Source organism: Stegostoma tigrinum, chromosome 10, assembly GCF_030684315.1.
Source record: "Stegostoma tigrinum isolate sSteTig4 chromosome 10, sSteTig4.hap1, whole genome shotgun sequence".
In the NCBI taxonomy this organism is placed as follows: Eukaryota; Metazoa; Chordata; class Chondrichthyes; order Orectolobiformes; family Stegostomatidae; genus Stegostoma; species Stegostoma tigrinum.
The window spans coordinates 36,554,739-36,570,608 of record NC_081363.1 but is presented as its reverse complement, the minus strand read 5'-3'; the positions used below and the strand labels follow the sequence as shown (position 1 = coordinate 36,570,608).

The following is a 15,870-nucleotide window of genomic DNA, read 5'->3' as shown; positions in this document are numbered from 1 at the left end:
TGAGAGAGGAAAGCTTTAAAAGGGACCTAACAGGCAACTTTTTCACACAGAGGGTGGTGTGTGTATGGAAATGAGCTGCCAGAGGAAGTGGTAAAATTACAACATTTAAAAGGCATCTGGATGGCAATATGAATAGGAAGGGTTTAGAGGATATGGATCAAACGTTGGCAAATGGGACTAGATTTATTTTAAGATATCTGGTCGGCATGGGTGAGTGGGCAGAAGGGTCTGACTCCATGCTGTATATCTCTATGATTCTAGGATGAGAGAAATTTCAAATAGTTCCTTGCTTAAAAATGAAAAGACAGAAGTTATTAATAAAACTAAAACTTTCTTTCTATACTGATGTATAGTACTTTCTCTTTAAAAATAAACTAAGAGGATTTACCTAGAAGTTTTATTGGTCCTGAAAGCATAGCTCGAAGTTCTAGCATAAAATACGCTGTAAAATCACTTTTCAACAAAAACATGGCTTTCTCCATTCAAAAGGCTCCAGATGTCACTTTGTTCCATCATTTCTTTCTCCAAATTATAGTATACAAATGAAAAGTGCCCTACATGACTCTTTTGGCACACAATCCACCAACAGGTTGAAATCTGCTATAGGCATGTAATTCATAAACGTGCAGCAATGGGGGGGAAATAAAGGTAAACCGAGGCAAATAGAGGAGAGAAGCTATAAACTAATACTGTGCTGCATTCTTCTCAAAACAAGTAATCCATAAAGGAGAATTGAGGTTTGAACGATTTATGGATTGAGTATCCAGTGACACATTTACTGAATTGTAACTATTCAAACTCCATAGTTCTATAGCACAGATCCAAATTTTATACAATCCTGAGAACTCCAAGTCTTGTTTGGCATTGACAAGGTGTTTTGCACAATTAATAATCTTTCCAAAGATGGTCAAAGGGGAAAAAAAACTGGAACTTTCTTGAAGACCTGCCCAAGGTAAGAACTTAAGGAGTAACATGCTCGAGTTCTTGTAAGAGACAGCAACTTGTGAGTCTGTTGACCAGTTAATCAAAAGATGATACAACAAAAGGAAATAAGTGACTTTTCTGAAGAGGAACTGTTAGAGAGGCTCATTGAGTTAGGAAGGATCTTTTGAGCAAGAAAAAAAAGTCTTCATACTTGTGTCCATCCTCAAGTAATAAAATCATAGCAGCAGAATCAACAACAATTTCCTGCTTAAGGTGCAGCCAGGATTGTTGCTGCAACAAACCAGCAGGTTTACTTATTAAGAAATATTACAGCATTTTAGTATGTAGGACGAAGGAATATTAGGCAGGCACATGCTCAACGTCTGGTTCCTAAGGCCAAGACAGACCGCAAAAACACAAGTAACTAAGAAGACAGTGCAACATCATAACGATGGCAGCAATGAATGTTAAAATGATGTACAAATGCAAACACATAACTGAAGTTCAGAGTAAACTGAGTCAAAGCCAAATTTCAGAAAATGGCAAGTTTTCTGCATTAATATTATAAGTCCTGAAAAAGCAGAATGACACACTAAGAGCTTCCCGAAATCTTCTACTTGGTAGATGACATGGTCCAGCTGTGGGAGGATTTTCAGCGTACAGATTTCTGTGCAGTCACGACTCATGAGATTCAAACTAGAGCAGAACAGAGAACGAGAGATAATTTGATCCACAAACAATCTCAAACACCCAGACTGATTCAACATAATCAGTAGATTTTAGTGCAATGCAGTATTGAAACTTAAGTGTTATGCAATCCCACTTAATGATCCTTCAAGGAAATGCAGCATGCACATTCAGCAGTTTCAAGTGGAACGGAATGAGGTGGAGCTAAATGGTATTATTTAGAAGGTTGTCTCCTTGGTGAACTACTGTCGCTTGTGTTTCAAAGAAAGACGGCACCTATGTGTTGTCTTACTCCATTTGTTGGATACATGAGGCCCCAATTTATAAATAAGTGTGCTTACAAATGTGATCTCATTCAGGGATGTAATATTTAAAACTTGATGTGAACATTTCCTGTATTTACAAATAACTCATTTACATTGCCCTGCATTATGGTCCGACTTGAATAAAAATTAACTGCAAATGGACTCGGAATGGAACCTGTCACAAGCCAGGGAATGTCTGCAAGAGTGTTACGTTGGCAGATTCTGAATTTCTTAATATTCTCTTTTAGGCCTTGAATCCTGCTTTTGCACTCCCCTTCAGAATTGTGCTGATTTTACATAGCTTCTCATTTCCTAAAAAATACCCAATGTTTTTCTGCATTACATTTGTTCTTCAATACATCAGCATTTTGCAGTTTCCTACTATCCTCAATGGTGGAAATACTTCTATGTTGTTACCTGCAATTGTGATTGTTAAAATATAGATCATAGGTTAATATATAATGTAAAGAATGTTGATTCCAGCACAGATCCCTGTGGTCCTCCACTAGTTGCAGTTAGCCATCCTGAAAATGTCCCAGTTATTACAACTCTGTCTTCTATTATTTTGCTATCCATGCTCATATACTATTCTCAACACCATGGGATCTTATAAAGTAGCCTAATGTGCAATATCAAATGGATGCCTTTTGGAAATCTAAATTTGTTACATCTTCTGGTTGCCCTTTATTCTGCTTGTCACCTACTCAAAAAACCTTAATAAATTTGTCAGGCATGACTGCCCCTTCATGAAGCCATGCTGACTCTGCTTGATTCCTTTTTCGTGTTCAATTGAACGCTTTATAATAGACTCTAACATTTCTCCAACAACAGGTATTAAATCAACTGGCCGATACTTCCCTTTTTTTGTCTCCCTCCCTTTTTTGCACAAGGGTGTAACATTTGGCTGTTTTCAATCCTCTGGGACTTTTCTGAAAACCAAGGGTTCTTTAGAAGGTTACTACTAGGGCATCTATTATTTCTATGTCTACTTCCTCCGAAAGTTAGACAGCTAGAGATGGCGGGGCCCAATGACAGAGAAACAGAGTCACAGGGGTTGTAAATTGTAGACTTAGTAATTGGTAAACAAAAAAAAACAAGAAAACAAAAAAGGCATTGATGTAAAAGAATTCCAAGTGGGGTCAAGCATGCTGATTGGCACCCAGAGCTCAGCTGATAACAGGTTGCAATAATGCCTTGGTTTAAGTATAATTGTTATTATTAATAAAATGACCTTATTTACCATATGAAAATATCACCTGTTGTCATTTTTTAGTATTGTTGGACTAACTTTGGATAAGCCCATGAAGCTTTTTTGTGTACTTCTCACACCTACCATTGTACCATCAACAAACATAACTTTCTATCTCTTTAACTAAATAATCATGAATGTAGATTAATAGCTGAATATCTCATGCTAATCCTTGTGGCATTTTGCTATTCGTGGCAGAATTTCATAGGGCATTTTCAAAATTGCCCTAATGTTGCTATCCATGCTCATATGGGTTGTGGATGCTGTGGTTGGTTGGCTCACTGAGCTGGTTCGTTGTTCCACAGACATTTCAGTTCCCTGCTGGATAATATCAGTGCAGCCTCTTCATTGATGATGTTACGCAGCAGGGTAATGAAACGTCTGCAGAATAACAAACCAGCTCAGCGAGCCAACCAACCACAATTTTAGGGACTGTCCCCACTTGCCCTTGGACTGAGTGACTTGGGTGGCTAGCTCAGAGGGCAGTCGACAGTCAACCACATCGCTATGGGCCTGCACTGTCATATAAACCAGAACAAGGAGGTTCCTTCCCTGAAAGGCAATAATAAACTAGATGATCACATAATCACATTAAATGGCGAGGGAAGTCGATGAGCCGAATGGTCTACTTCTGTTGCTACGTTTTTTAGGTCTTGTGGAATCTGCAATCGGCCCCTTTACATCATAACTGCAGAAGCTCACTAATATTGATTGGTGTAGCAATCGCGTAACCCTGCAATTTTGTAGATGCAGCGGAAAACTCCATGTCATTAGTGTCCGGTCCTCGTGACAAATCCCAGTCAGTCGCAAGATTTCCCTCGGGGATGTTCCTCATTCCTGCAACAACGCAAAATGTAATATGAGATAACCAGGTGTAGGAGAGAGAGAGAGATTATAAAATGTGAGGCTGGATGAACACAGCAGGCCAAGCAGCATCTCAGGAGCACAAAAGCTGACGTTTCGGGCCTAGACCCTTCATCAGAGAGGGGGATGGGGGGAGGGAACTGGAATAAATAGGGAGAGAGGGGGAGGCGGACCGAAGATGGAGAGTAAAGAAGATAGGTGGAGAGAGTGTCGGTGGGGAGGTAGGGAGGGGATAGGTCAGTCCAGGGAAGACGGACAGGTCAAGGAGGTGGGATGAGGTTAGTAGGTAGCAGGGGGTGCGGCTTGGGGTGGGAGGAAGGGATGGGTGAGAGGAAGAACCGGTTAGGGAGGCAGAGACCGGTTGGACTGGTTTTGGGATGCAGTGGGTGGGGGGGAAGAGCTGGGCTGGTTGTGTGGTGCAGTGGGGGGAGGGGACGGACTGGGCTGGTTGAGGGATGCAGTAGGGGAAGGGGAGATTTTGAAACTGGTGAAGTCCACATTGATACCATATGGCTGCAGGGTTCCCAGGCGGAATATGAGTTGCTGTTCCTGCAACCTTCGGGTGGCATCATTGTGGCAGTGCAGGAGGCCCATGATGGACATGTCATCAAGAGAATGGGAGGGGGAGTGGAAATGGTTTGCGACTGGGAGGTGCAGTTGTTTTTTGCGAACTGAGCGGAGGTGTTCTGCAAAGCGGTCCCCAAGCCTCCGCTTGGTTTCCCCAATGTAGAGGAAGCCGCACCGGGTACAGTGGATGCAGTATACCACATTGGTAGATGTGCAGGTGAACCTCTGCTTGATGTGGAATGTCATCTTGGGGCCTGGGATGGGGGTGAGGGAGGAGGTGTGGGGACAAGTGTAGCATTTCCTGCGGTTGCAGGGGAAGGTGCCGGATGTGGTGGGGTTGGAGGGCAGTGTGGAGCGAACAAGGGAGTCGCGGAGAGAGTGGTCTCTCCGGAAAGCAGACAGGGGAGGGGATGGAAAAATGTCTTGGGTGGTGGGGTCGGATTGTAAATGGCGGAAGTGTCGGAGGATAATGCGTTGTATCCGGAGGTTGGTAGGGTGGTGTGTGAGAACGAGGGGGATCCTCTTGGGGCGGTTGTGGCGGGGGCGGGGTGTGAGGGATGTGTCGCGGGAAATGCGGGAGACGCGGTCAAGGGCGTTCTCGATCACCGTGGGGGGAAAGTTGCGGTCCTTAAAGAACTTGGACATCTGGGATGTGCGGGAGTGGAATGTCTTGTCGTGGGAGCAGATGCGGCGGAGGCGGAGGAATTGGGAATAGGGGATGGAATTTTTGCAGGAGGGTGGGTGGGAGGAGGTGTGTTCTAGGTAGCTGTGGGAGTCGGTGGGCTTGAAGTGGACATCAGTTACAAGCTGGTTGCCTGAGATGGAGACTGAAAGGTCCAGGAAGGTGAGGGATGTGCTGGAGATGGCCCAGGTGAACTGAAGGTTGGGGTGGAAGGTGTTGGTGAAGTGGATGAACTGTTCGAGCTCCTCTGGGGAGCAAGAGGCGGCGCCGATACAGTCATCAATGTACCGGAGGGAGAGGTGGGGTTTGGGGCCTGTGTAGGTGCGGAAGAGGGACTGTTCCACGTAACCTACAAAGAGGCAGGCATAGCTGGGGCCCATGCGGGTGCCCATGGCCACCCCCTTAGTCTGTAGGAAGTGGGAGGAGTCAAAAGAGAAGTTGTTGAGTGTGAGGACGAGTTCAGCTAGGCGGATGAGAGTGTCGGTGGAGGGGGACTGGTCGAGCCTGCGGGACAGGAAGAAGCGGAGGGCCTTGAGGCCATCTCCATGCGGAATGCAGGTGTACAGGGACTGGACGTCCATGGTGAATATGAGGTGTTGGGGGCCAGGGAATTGGAAGTCCTGGAGGAGGTGGAGGGCGTGGGTGGTGTCACGGACGTAGGTGGGGAGTTCCTGGACCAAAGGGGAGAAAATGGAGTCCAGATAGGTGGAGATGAGTTCGGTGGGGCAGGAGCAGGCTGAGACGATGGGTCGACCAGGGCAGGCAGGTTTGTGGATTTTGGGAAGGAGATAGAAACGGGCCGTGCGAGGTGTAGAGCTGGATGAACCCAGCAGGCCAAGCAACATCGGAGGAGCAGGAAAGCTGACGTTTCGGGTCCATCCAGGTCCACACTTTGTTGTCTTGGATTCTCCAGCATCTGCAGTTCCCATTATCTCGGGTCAAGACCCTTCTTCAGATGCTGCTTGGCGTGCTGGGTTCATCCAGCTCTACACCTTGTTATCTCAGATTCTGCAGTTCCTGCTACCTCTGAACCAAAATGTAATATTGCGGGTGTTGCCACTGCATTTTAATTTTCGAACACAGGATGTGAAATCAGTGCAGCCCTTTGAAATGTTCTGTATTCCCAACGGCAAGAGTGAAAAGGATCAATTTGAAAGGGGCAAAATGAAAAATTAAAAATGAGCCAATTTTCTTCCGCAACTAATACTGACAAACGAAGCTTTCTTTTAGTGGGAACGCAAACAACAGATGCAAAAAAAATCATGTTCAGAAATGAAAGGGAAAAGGGGTGATAAAGAACAAGACCCAGCAAACCTAATGTTAGTGCGGCGGATCCTGGAAGTTGTAGTTTAAGTCGGCAGTGGTGGCGACGACTGAACATTATCGGCCGCTAGGGGTGAACTACAACACCCAGCAGGCAATGCGGCACAGCATTACATCATCCCTGCAGTGACGCGTGACGTAGCTGGTCGCTCAGTCTCAGTCAGCTTCGGTCAGTCTCAGTCAGTCTCGTTGTTGCTGTTGCTCGTGTAGATCGTAGCGGCTCCTCGCCATGTCTGAAAGTGGCGGTGGCGGTGGCGAGGATGGCACGACCGGCCTGGAAGTGACAGTGCAAAATGTGGCCGATGTGTCGCTTTTGCAGAAACACATTCGCAAGCTGGTACCGCTGTTACTGGAAGATGGCGGCGAGGCGCCGGCTGCCCTGGAGACCGCCTTCGAAGAGAAGAGTGCGGTGGAGCAGATGAAAAAATTTCTCTCCGACCCCCAGATGCACACGGTGCTCGTCGAGAGGACCACCCTGAAAGGTGAGGTTTAATGATGGGCCGCTGAGGCAAGCGGGATCCTGGTGCTCGGTGATCAGCCAAAGTCGGCCACACCCATTGGGAGAAAAGCCCTTTTCTCCCTTCACCCAACACTGAATGCTGGCTGTGTCCGTGAAGGGCCCGCTGGGAAACTGACAGCACCAGCCTAAAACAAAACTGGGAGGGGGGGAGGCTCTGGAACTGACAAAAAGATGCTGTCTGTAGACCACCCAAGCCTCATGACAACTCCCGGTTCAACTGCAAGATTTCCATTGGGGGTTTTTCCTTATTCCTGCGGCAGCGCAAAGATTAAACGCTGCGGATGCTATCACTCCGAAAGTAAAAACAGTTGATATTTGGAAGCATTTATAAGAAATAGATCAGGCAGTATCTGTATGGAGTGGGGGAGCGGGAAAGTGTTATCGTTTCAAGTCCTTCACTCTGATATTTCAAGTTCTGAATAACGGCTGTATTGGAAATTGCCTTTCATTTGAGGGATGTACGGTCGTTCTTCTCTCTCATCCTCCCAAAATTTTATAATTTTAGGGATACTGGATTGACTTTGTCTAAATGCAGTATTTGATGCTGTTCAAATATTATTGATTACCTTGCGGATGTGGTCCTGATTTGAGGAGTGTTGTGATTTGGTGGTCACAGATGTATGTTTATGTTTGACTTAATTAAGAGCTGAGCCAGTGTATAACTCAGCGTTTTTCCATTACAAATTGATTTCATTTTGCAATGAATGATTAAAATATTCACACCATTTTCTAAATTTTCAGTTATTGATGTTAGTTTTATGTGGATCAAAGCTGTTAAGTTTCATTATGTGCACTTGTAATCTCCCCTTCCTGTTATGTACAGGCTTGTTCAATTGCTACATTATCCCAGTCTTAGAAATCTTAACCTTAAAATATCAGAAGGTCCCTGTTTAGATTGGCAACAAAATGGTGGGCAGTTGGTATGAAATTGAGCCGTTGCATTTTGTAGTAATGGTAAATTGTTTTCATGCGGCAGTATTGTCTGGGGGTATTTACGTATTGTAGTTCAGGATGAAATGCTGAACCTGTTTCTTCTTTCTGCGTTGCATTTTGTAGTAATGGTAAATTGTTTTCATGCGGCAGTATTGTCTGGGGGTATTTACGTATTGTAGTTCAGGATGAAATGCTGAACCTGTTTCTTCTTTCTGCATGTGGTATGGAGTGTGTTAGAGTGACACGTTTACTTTTAAAGAATTGTGATCTATGAAGGTTTTAAATACTTCTATTAAAATACCAGCATTGTAGTCAATTCATATGCCTTGCAGTGTTCTTGAATTGGCTCAACTTTGTCTTCACCTGTCATTTAAAACATAAACATCCAATCCATAGATAAGCAATAAATTCTATGATTATATGTGGTATTGTGTTTTCTTGCTTTCACATCTAAATTTTCTTTAGCTGTGTATAGCATTAATCTTAAGATTAATGTAAACTTTAGCTTGTTTGGGCCAGAGTGGAGTCCTGTTTTCTTTGGAATTTTTTAGTCTGTAGAAAGAAATGGTACTTCATAAAATGTTCAACTTTTTCTGTTTTGCAGATTATAATATAGATGTTTCCTGTTGAATGTTCATTTATCCTCATTTTGTCCCTTTTCCGTCTTATTTTGGTTGAAGAGATGTTCTTTTGGGTGTGTCATTGGCTGGCTGCCAGGTGGAATGTGAAAGCAGCTTTGGTGAGGTTGTCTCTAGAACCATCCAACCATCCCTTGAGGCCTCTAATATATATGCTTATTGCTTTTAATAAATTGGAGGGGAAGAAAGCAAGGAATGATTAAATAACTCTGATATTTTACTTTTATATAATTAAATTGTTTTAGGAGCTACATGTTAAATTGCTTGATTATTTATCCCATCGATACTATTATGTTTTATGCACTTCAACAATTGTTTACTACAGAGGATGTTGGAGATGAAGGGGAAGAAGAGAAAGAGCACATAGCTTACAACATCAACACTGATGTACATTATGGACTGAAATCTAACAGGTACTAAGCTTCGGATTCATAAAATACATGGATTAGTCTCATTTGACCAACACTGCAGTTCAGTATTGATATATTTTTGATCTGGCCTATTGCATTGGGTTTGAATAAGATACAGTACATTCATTTGTGTATTTAGTAATATTTGCATTTTGGTGTAAAGTGTACTATGAAGTGCTCTGGTGCATTACGATTTTGAAATTGTTATCGCTGCACTTGCAGACTAATTTTAAATTTAAATTAATATGCTTTTAGGAAAAGAAACAACTTGTGTATATTTGTTTAAAGTTTGAATATATATCTTTGTACATAATCGAGTAATTTTGTTTCCTTTTTTGAAATACTTGTGTTTCTAGTTTGGCCTTTATAAAGCGTACTCCAGTTATTGATGCGGATAAACCAATTTCATCTCAGCTGCGTGTTATAACACTTAGTGAGGATTCTCCATATGAAACACTGCATTCAATTATTAGCAATGCAGTGGCTCCATTCTTCAAGTCATACATTCGAGAGTCTGGCAAGGCTGACAGGTATTTGTTTTTGTGCAGCTATATTACTTTAAAGTTTTATACATACACCTTAAGTCTAGCAAATATAAATGTATATTATCTCTTCTTTAGAATATCGCAGCTACTGCTTTAATCTACACATGATTTTCTAGAACTAATTCAGAGTTAACGATAATCTAACTCTGGTTTTAGTGAACTGTCATAGATAGAAAATTGATTGGCAGACAGGAACAATGTAGTAGTTAATGGCTGTTTTTCCAAATAGCAAGTTGTGACTATCAGGATACAGCAGCAATCGGTTCTCGAGCACCAGCTATCCACAATATATTAATGATTTAGACGAGCGGAACTAAATGTAATACTTCCAAGTTTGCAGATGAAACAAAATTAGGTAGGTGGGTGAGCTTTGAGGAGGTTGCAGAGGTGCTTGAGTGTAGTTTGGACATTTTCAGTGGGCAAACACATGGCACATGAAGTACAATACTGATAAATAAGAGGTTATCCACTATGCTGCCAAAAATGGGAAGGCAGATCGACTGAATAGTTACAAGATTGGGAAAGGGGGCTGTGCTTTGAGATCCAGGTGTTCTTTTACATCAGTTGCTGAATGTAAGCATGCAGGTACTGTATGTGGTGAAGAAGGCAAATGGTAATTAGGCCTTCATAGCAGATTCAAATGCAGGAGCAGAGATGTCTTAATGCAGTTGTACAAGATGTTGTTGAGACCACCTGTGGAAAATTGTGTGCAGTTTGGCTTCCTTTTATTTGAGGAAATATGTTCTGGCTGCAGAGGGAGTACAACAAAGGTTTCCCTGGATGGCAAGACTGATGTACAAAAAGAACCAGATTGGTTAGGTTGAGATTCACTGGAGTTTAGAAGAATGAGGGGTGTGAAGCCTAATCAACCTTTAAAATTCTAACAGGATAAACACAGGATGTTCCTGATACCTGATGAGTCCAGAATCGGGGTTCACAGTCTAAAGATAGTGCACATTTAAGTCAGATGTGAAATGTCCTCACCAAGAGAATGGTGGACCTGTGGTGTGCTCTGCCACAGAAACTGGTTGATGTTAAAACATGTGAATGTTTTCAAGGGGTTAGATATTGTTCCTAGGGCTAAAGAGATCAGAGGGTATATGGAGAAAGTGGGATCAGGGCATTGAGTTAGATATTGAGGTGTAATCATATTGAATGGTAGAGCAGGCTTGAGGTGCCAAAGGGCTCATAACTTCTGTTTCTAATCTTTCAATTTTAAAGTTATTGCATGAAAGCCATAAGGATCATCAAGATATCTACAACAAATGCTGTTAGCAAGTTTGACCACCGCTCAATGATAAAAGCACCCTTTATTAAAGTTGCAGCAAACTCTGTTCAACCTTAGTTTCTTAAAGCCTCAGACCAATTTAGGAAAAAGGTCATCGATCATTGGCTTTGGTGCTTTCTCTATTAACAGGATCTCAAAAGGACAAATATTATATGCTTAAACCTTGTTCTCAACGTTTCCATTAACTTATTCTCTACCAGAGATGGAGACAAAATGGCACCATCTGTTGAGAAGAAGATTGCAGAGCTGGAAATGGGGCTCCTACATCTGCAGCAGAATATTGAAATTCCAGAGATCAGCCTTCCAATCCATCCAGTCATAACCAATTTAGCCAAACAGTGTTATGAACGTGGGGAAAAACCTAAAGTCACTGATTTTGGTGATAAAGTGGAGGATCCAACCTTTCTCAATCAACTGCAGTCTGGTGTAAACCGTTGGATTAGAGAAATCCAAAAGGTAAAAGTTAATCAGTATTTACAACATTCATACCTTACAGATTTAAGGCAACTTTGAAATACGTTAAATGTGCAGATCTTTAGCCGTTATTATGTTGGTGATTGACCATTAAGTTAAACTTCTTTAAAACTTTCAAGCTTAAGTGAAATTTGAATTCTCCAAACTTTAAAAATCTTGAGCAGCCTGCAGCTTGTTGGTTTCTTGCGCCAAGGTTCTACAGTCTTTTTTGGACTTTAAATATGTAAGACTCTGCTGCTTAAGCAAAACAAATTTCACATAACATGATGATCCAGATTTAGTAATCAAGTTAATAAATTAACTTGTCTCAAATGTTCCAAGATGTATAGTATAGGCTATATAAGTAAATTCAATCTATTCTGATTAGTCTGCTGTGTTCAACTAAACTTTAATAAGCCTGGTTTCCTAGGCTCTAAGATGTTGAGTTCAAAGGTTGGATTTTTGTTGATTTCAGCAAGATGATTTCTATTCAACTGTGGGTATTGTTGGTGCTGTTCAGGTTGACAGCTTTGGTTGATAATTGGGTATAGTCCTTGGTTTTGACCAAGAAGGTATATCTTGTGAAGCTTTAAAACGTAATGCAAATCAATTAATCCTAATTTCCCAGCATCGTAAATAAATTAACACTTTTTTAGCGATCAAGCATTGTAAATACTCACTTCAAAATTATATATCAACATTTAGTTTAAAACAAAATATTTTTTGGACTTTTTGTATATTCTGGCATGAATGTTTCCAGTCTGCTAGAGCAGTGTTAGTGCTAGAGTTTGGGATGTTCCATTTTCCCCCAGTTTGGTGTCAGGATTGATTATCCGTGTTGAATTGTAACATAGACAAAGCTTTGTTTTATATCTTGTCTCTGGAAATGGCTCTCTTGCTAGGCTGCCTTAAGTTTATTTTTTCTCCCAATTTCTAATATCTGCAATGTTTCCTCTAAAGAGGATTACAAGTTGTATGGTGCCACATACTGTAACAAACAAATTGGAATTCCCTGAATTCCTCTTTCTTTTGTCGCTCTTCCTCTGCATCCACCCCGATGTCCCTCCTCCAAAAACAGCAGAGTTTAGGTAGGCATAACAAGGTATAGAGCTGGACGAACACAGGCCAGGCAGCATCAGAGGAGCAGGAAAGCTGACGTTTCGGGTCTGGACCCTTCTTTGGAAATGAATTTCCAGCTCTTGTGATGCCTGGCCTGTTGTGCTCATCCAGCTGTCTACGCCTTGTTGTGTCAGACTCCAGCATCGGCAGCTCTCCTATCTCTGAGAGTTTAGGTAGGTTTTCATTCTTCTAAGCTACAAACAGTGTGTTAACTCACTGCCATCTAGTGGACAAATTGTTTTATAACTTTTATTTCTGATCTCATAATGCCATATGATAGATTACTAACTTGAGCTATTACTTTGAGGCCAAAATGCTTCTGAAGGATCTCACTGTTCTGAATGTAGACGTTTTCATGGTTGGGGCCAAATTAGGAAGGCCTGAATGTGGACTGTAGTCCCACTGGGGATGATCGGGCTCCGTAGGCAGGTACTAAGAAAGGTGATGTGGCTGTAGTACCTAGTTTGCTTCAGGACACGGTCGAGCAGTTTCAAGGTCGAAGAGATTACGAGAGAGTTGCAATGGGAGGAGGGTAACTTCTTCAGGGTAGGCATCCTTAGAGGCTTCGCAGTGGGGTTAAAATTGTTTCTGAGATAGTCGGAACCGCAGATGCTGGAGCATCTGAGATTATCTTCTCTACACCTTGTTATCTCAAATTCTCCAGCATCTGCAGTTCCTACCATCTCTGAAACAATTACTTTGAGTCCCTTGTTATTCTGTCATCTTGTGTGTGCTGATTTAGATTAGATTCCCTACAGTGTGGAAACAGGCCCTTCGGCCCAACAAGTCCACACCGCACCTTGAAGCATCCCACCCAGACCCAATCCCTATAACCCACACACCCTGAACACTGTGGGCAATTTCCCATGGCCAGTCGACCTAGCCTGCACATCTTTGGACTGTGGGAGGAAACCGGAGCACCTGGAGAAAACCCACGCAGGCACAGGGAGAATGTGCAGACTCCATACAGACAGTCGCCTGAGGCTGGAATTGAACCCGGGTCCCTGGCGCTGTGAGGCAGCAGTGCTAACCCCACAGTTGCTTTCTAGTGTCATCATTCAAGAGTCTTTAGCATTCAAGTGTTTTGTTCTTTCCTGTCCCAACTCATTTTCCCTTTTAACCTTTTCCTGCTACTCCAGAAAATGACAGTGAATAGACTTTTACATTTTTTTCCCCTATGACTTTCCATGTTTGAGAACGATTGATTACCTTGCTTCCATTGGAACAAGATGTAGGTCCATAAAGAAACCCTTTATGGAGTAGAGTCCAGAGTAAAATATAGGTAATGTCTTGCTTTATTTCTAACCACTGCAACTCCAACCTCTGCATCTTCCAGTCTCTTCACTGGGTGAGATTTGCCTGCTTTAGACAGTGAATGCTGTCAGAGCTGTGCCCTATCAAACACAGCTTCCTTCTTACACATTTTGATACTATCAAAAGCATGATTGATCTTTCTATTTGGTCATCTCCAACCAACTAGATTCCAGTAGTGCCAAATCGTTTTAATGGTTTGATAACATCATCTCTCTTGTTGAATTAAATAATACTTCTGCAGATGGCACAACAATAGGTGAGTGGGCAAACTGTGGAAAAAGACACCAGAGGGATATAGATTGATTGAGGGGACTTGAGTGGATACTGAAAGGATGTCCCTCCCCTCAGGGAGGGGCTAGAACTGGGGGGGTGCAGTTTTAAAACGAGGGGTCTTCCATTTAGGATGAAGCTCAAGTGATTTTTATCTTTCTCTGTCATTAATCTGTGGAATCCTCTTACACAGAAAAATGAGGGAAGGACCATTGATTATTTTTAAGGCTGACTTAGATTCCTGATTGAGGAAGCCAAAGAGTGTACAGGGTAGTCGTGAAAGTACAAGTGAGGACACAACTGGATCAACAATGATTTTATGGTGAAGCAAGCTGAAGGGCCTGAAGGCCTATTCAAATTATTTCTCAAATTATGAAACTGAAAACTGTAGAAGCTTGTTCGTATTTATACCAAATATCACGAAGGACTTGCTTAAATGACACACTCCTGTAAGACTGTCACTCAAGTAACAGTCAGTACCATGATTTTTGGCCTGGGGAAGGAAATGTAGCTTTTCATATACCTCTGGTGTTGAAAACCAAAAGTTTCATGACCAAAAGCAGCCTGTCAACAGTCATTTTTTAAAAAAATCAATTTAGTTTTTGTCTAAGAAGTTAATAAAATGCAATTTCTCCCCCTCCTACCTATGAATTAGGAGGAAAAACAGATTTATTTTGGAGGAAAAAATTGACAAATTGGAGAAGTGCCCATGAAAACAGATTGCGGAGGCCAATGTTGAGAGTGAACATTAAAGAAAATTAATACCTTCACTTTTCACCCTCTCCTGGGGAGGACAGGCTAGGGTCTTGTCAATTAGGCCCTTGCGAGTGGAGCCTCAGTCCAACGCCCCTGTGCCTAATACAAAGGTTCATAGCCATCAGCAATTCTCTTCAGTGGCATGGTTTTTAACTTAGCTTCCCTGATTCCTAAGCAGCAGGCTGATGCTGGTTTCTCAGTTTCAGAATCATCTATTCCTATCAATGTCTAAAAACATACTATAATTGCAGGACTAACATTTATTTAATGCTAGAGTGGCAAACTTTTTTTTTCTCTCTGTGCTTTACTCAGGATTTAAAATTGTGTGACAGCACTTAACTACACTGAACTAAACAGGTGACAATGCCACTGAAGACCTTCCTGTCTTTTTAACTGGTCATTTCCCCCACGTTAAAGAAATTTTACTAATATCTATAGATAAAATAATCCACTCTGAAAACTTTTTTTGTTAAATTTCTATATGTAGGTAACCAAGCTCGACCGTGATCCTGCTTCAGGGACTGCTCTACAAGAAATCAGCTTCTGGTTGAATCTGGAGAGAGCCCTGTATCGCATTCAAGAGAAACGAGAAAGTGGAGAAGTGCTCCTGACTTTGGAAATTCTGAAACATGGCAAACGTTTTCATGCCACTGTTAGCTTTGATACTGATACTGGTATGAAATTGTTGTTTTCTCTAACTTTGACTGATCAGTTTGTTTAAAGGGATGGAAAGGTGAATTGGCTAACTAAATATTACCTTGAGGTAAGGGTGGCTTCTGTGGGATAAGATACATTGTCTGTATTAAGTACAGAAAATATATTAACAGGCAGGTCCACAGAAGATGAGTACAGTTTGAGTTAAGTTCTTTATTGAGCGTGATACGCAGAGCCATTGTGTACACCAAAAGGCTTAGAGTTCTGCTTGCCAGAAAGGTACGGTATGGTACAAAACAAAGTTAAAATCAAAAACAAAAATGCAAAAGAAGAGTACAAGTCCTGGCAAGTGGAAAAGATGTAAATACT

At 42.0% G+C, this 15,870-nt stretch overlaps 1 protein-coding gene and 1 long non-coding RNA gene across 3 annotated transcripts in view; one reads left to right on the top strand and one right to left on the bottom strand.

Moving 5' to 3' along the window:
• Nucleotides 1-628: 628 nt before the first annotated feature.
• LOC125455820 (uncharacterized) lies at nucleotides 629-7,181 on the bottom strand. Its single transcript, XR_007248324.2, has 3 exons — nucleotides 6,593-7,181; nucleotides 3,868-4,002; nucleotides 629-1,620 (listed from the first exon to the last, which is right to left on the bottom strand). It is a non-coding gene; the product is annotated as an uncharacterized LOC125455820 (long non-coding RNA).
• dync1h1 (dynein, cytoplasmic 1, heavy chain 1) overlaps nucleotides 6,722-15,870 on the top strand; it is a 98,674-nt gene continuing 89,525 nt past the window's right edge. For both annotated transcript variants that reach the window (XM_048538298.2, XM_048538297.2), the window contains exons 1-5: nucleotides 6,722-7,083; nucleotides 9,018-9,105; nucleotides 9,459-9,632; nucleotides 11,136-11,391; nucleotides 15,335-15,521. In XM_048538298.2, the coding sequence (XP_048394255.1) occupies nucleotides 6,831-7,083; nucleotides 9,018-9,105; nucleotides 9,459-9,632; nucleotides 11,136-11,391; nucleotides 15,335-15,521 (958 nt within the window). In that variant the 5' untranslated portion in view covers nucleotides 6,722-6,830. The remainder of the gene's footprint in view (nucleotides 7,084-9,017; nucleotides 9,106-9,458; nucleotides 9,633-11,135; nucleotides 11,392-15,334; nucleotides 15,522-15,870) is intronic.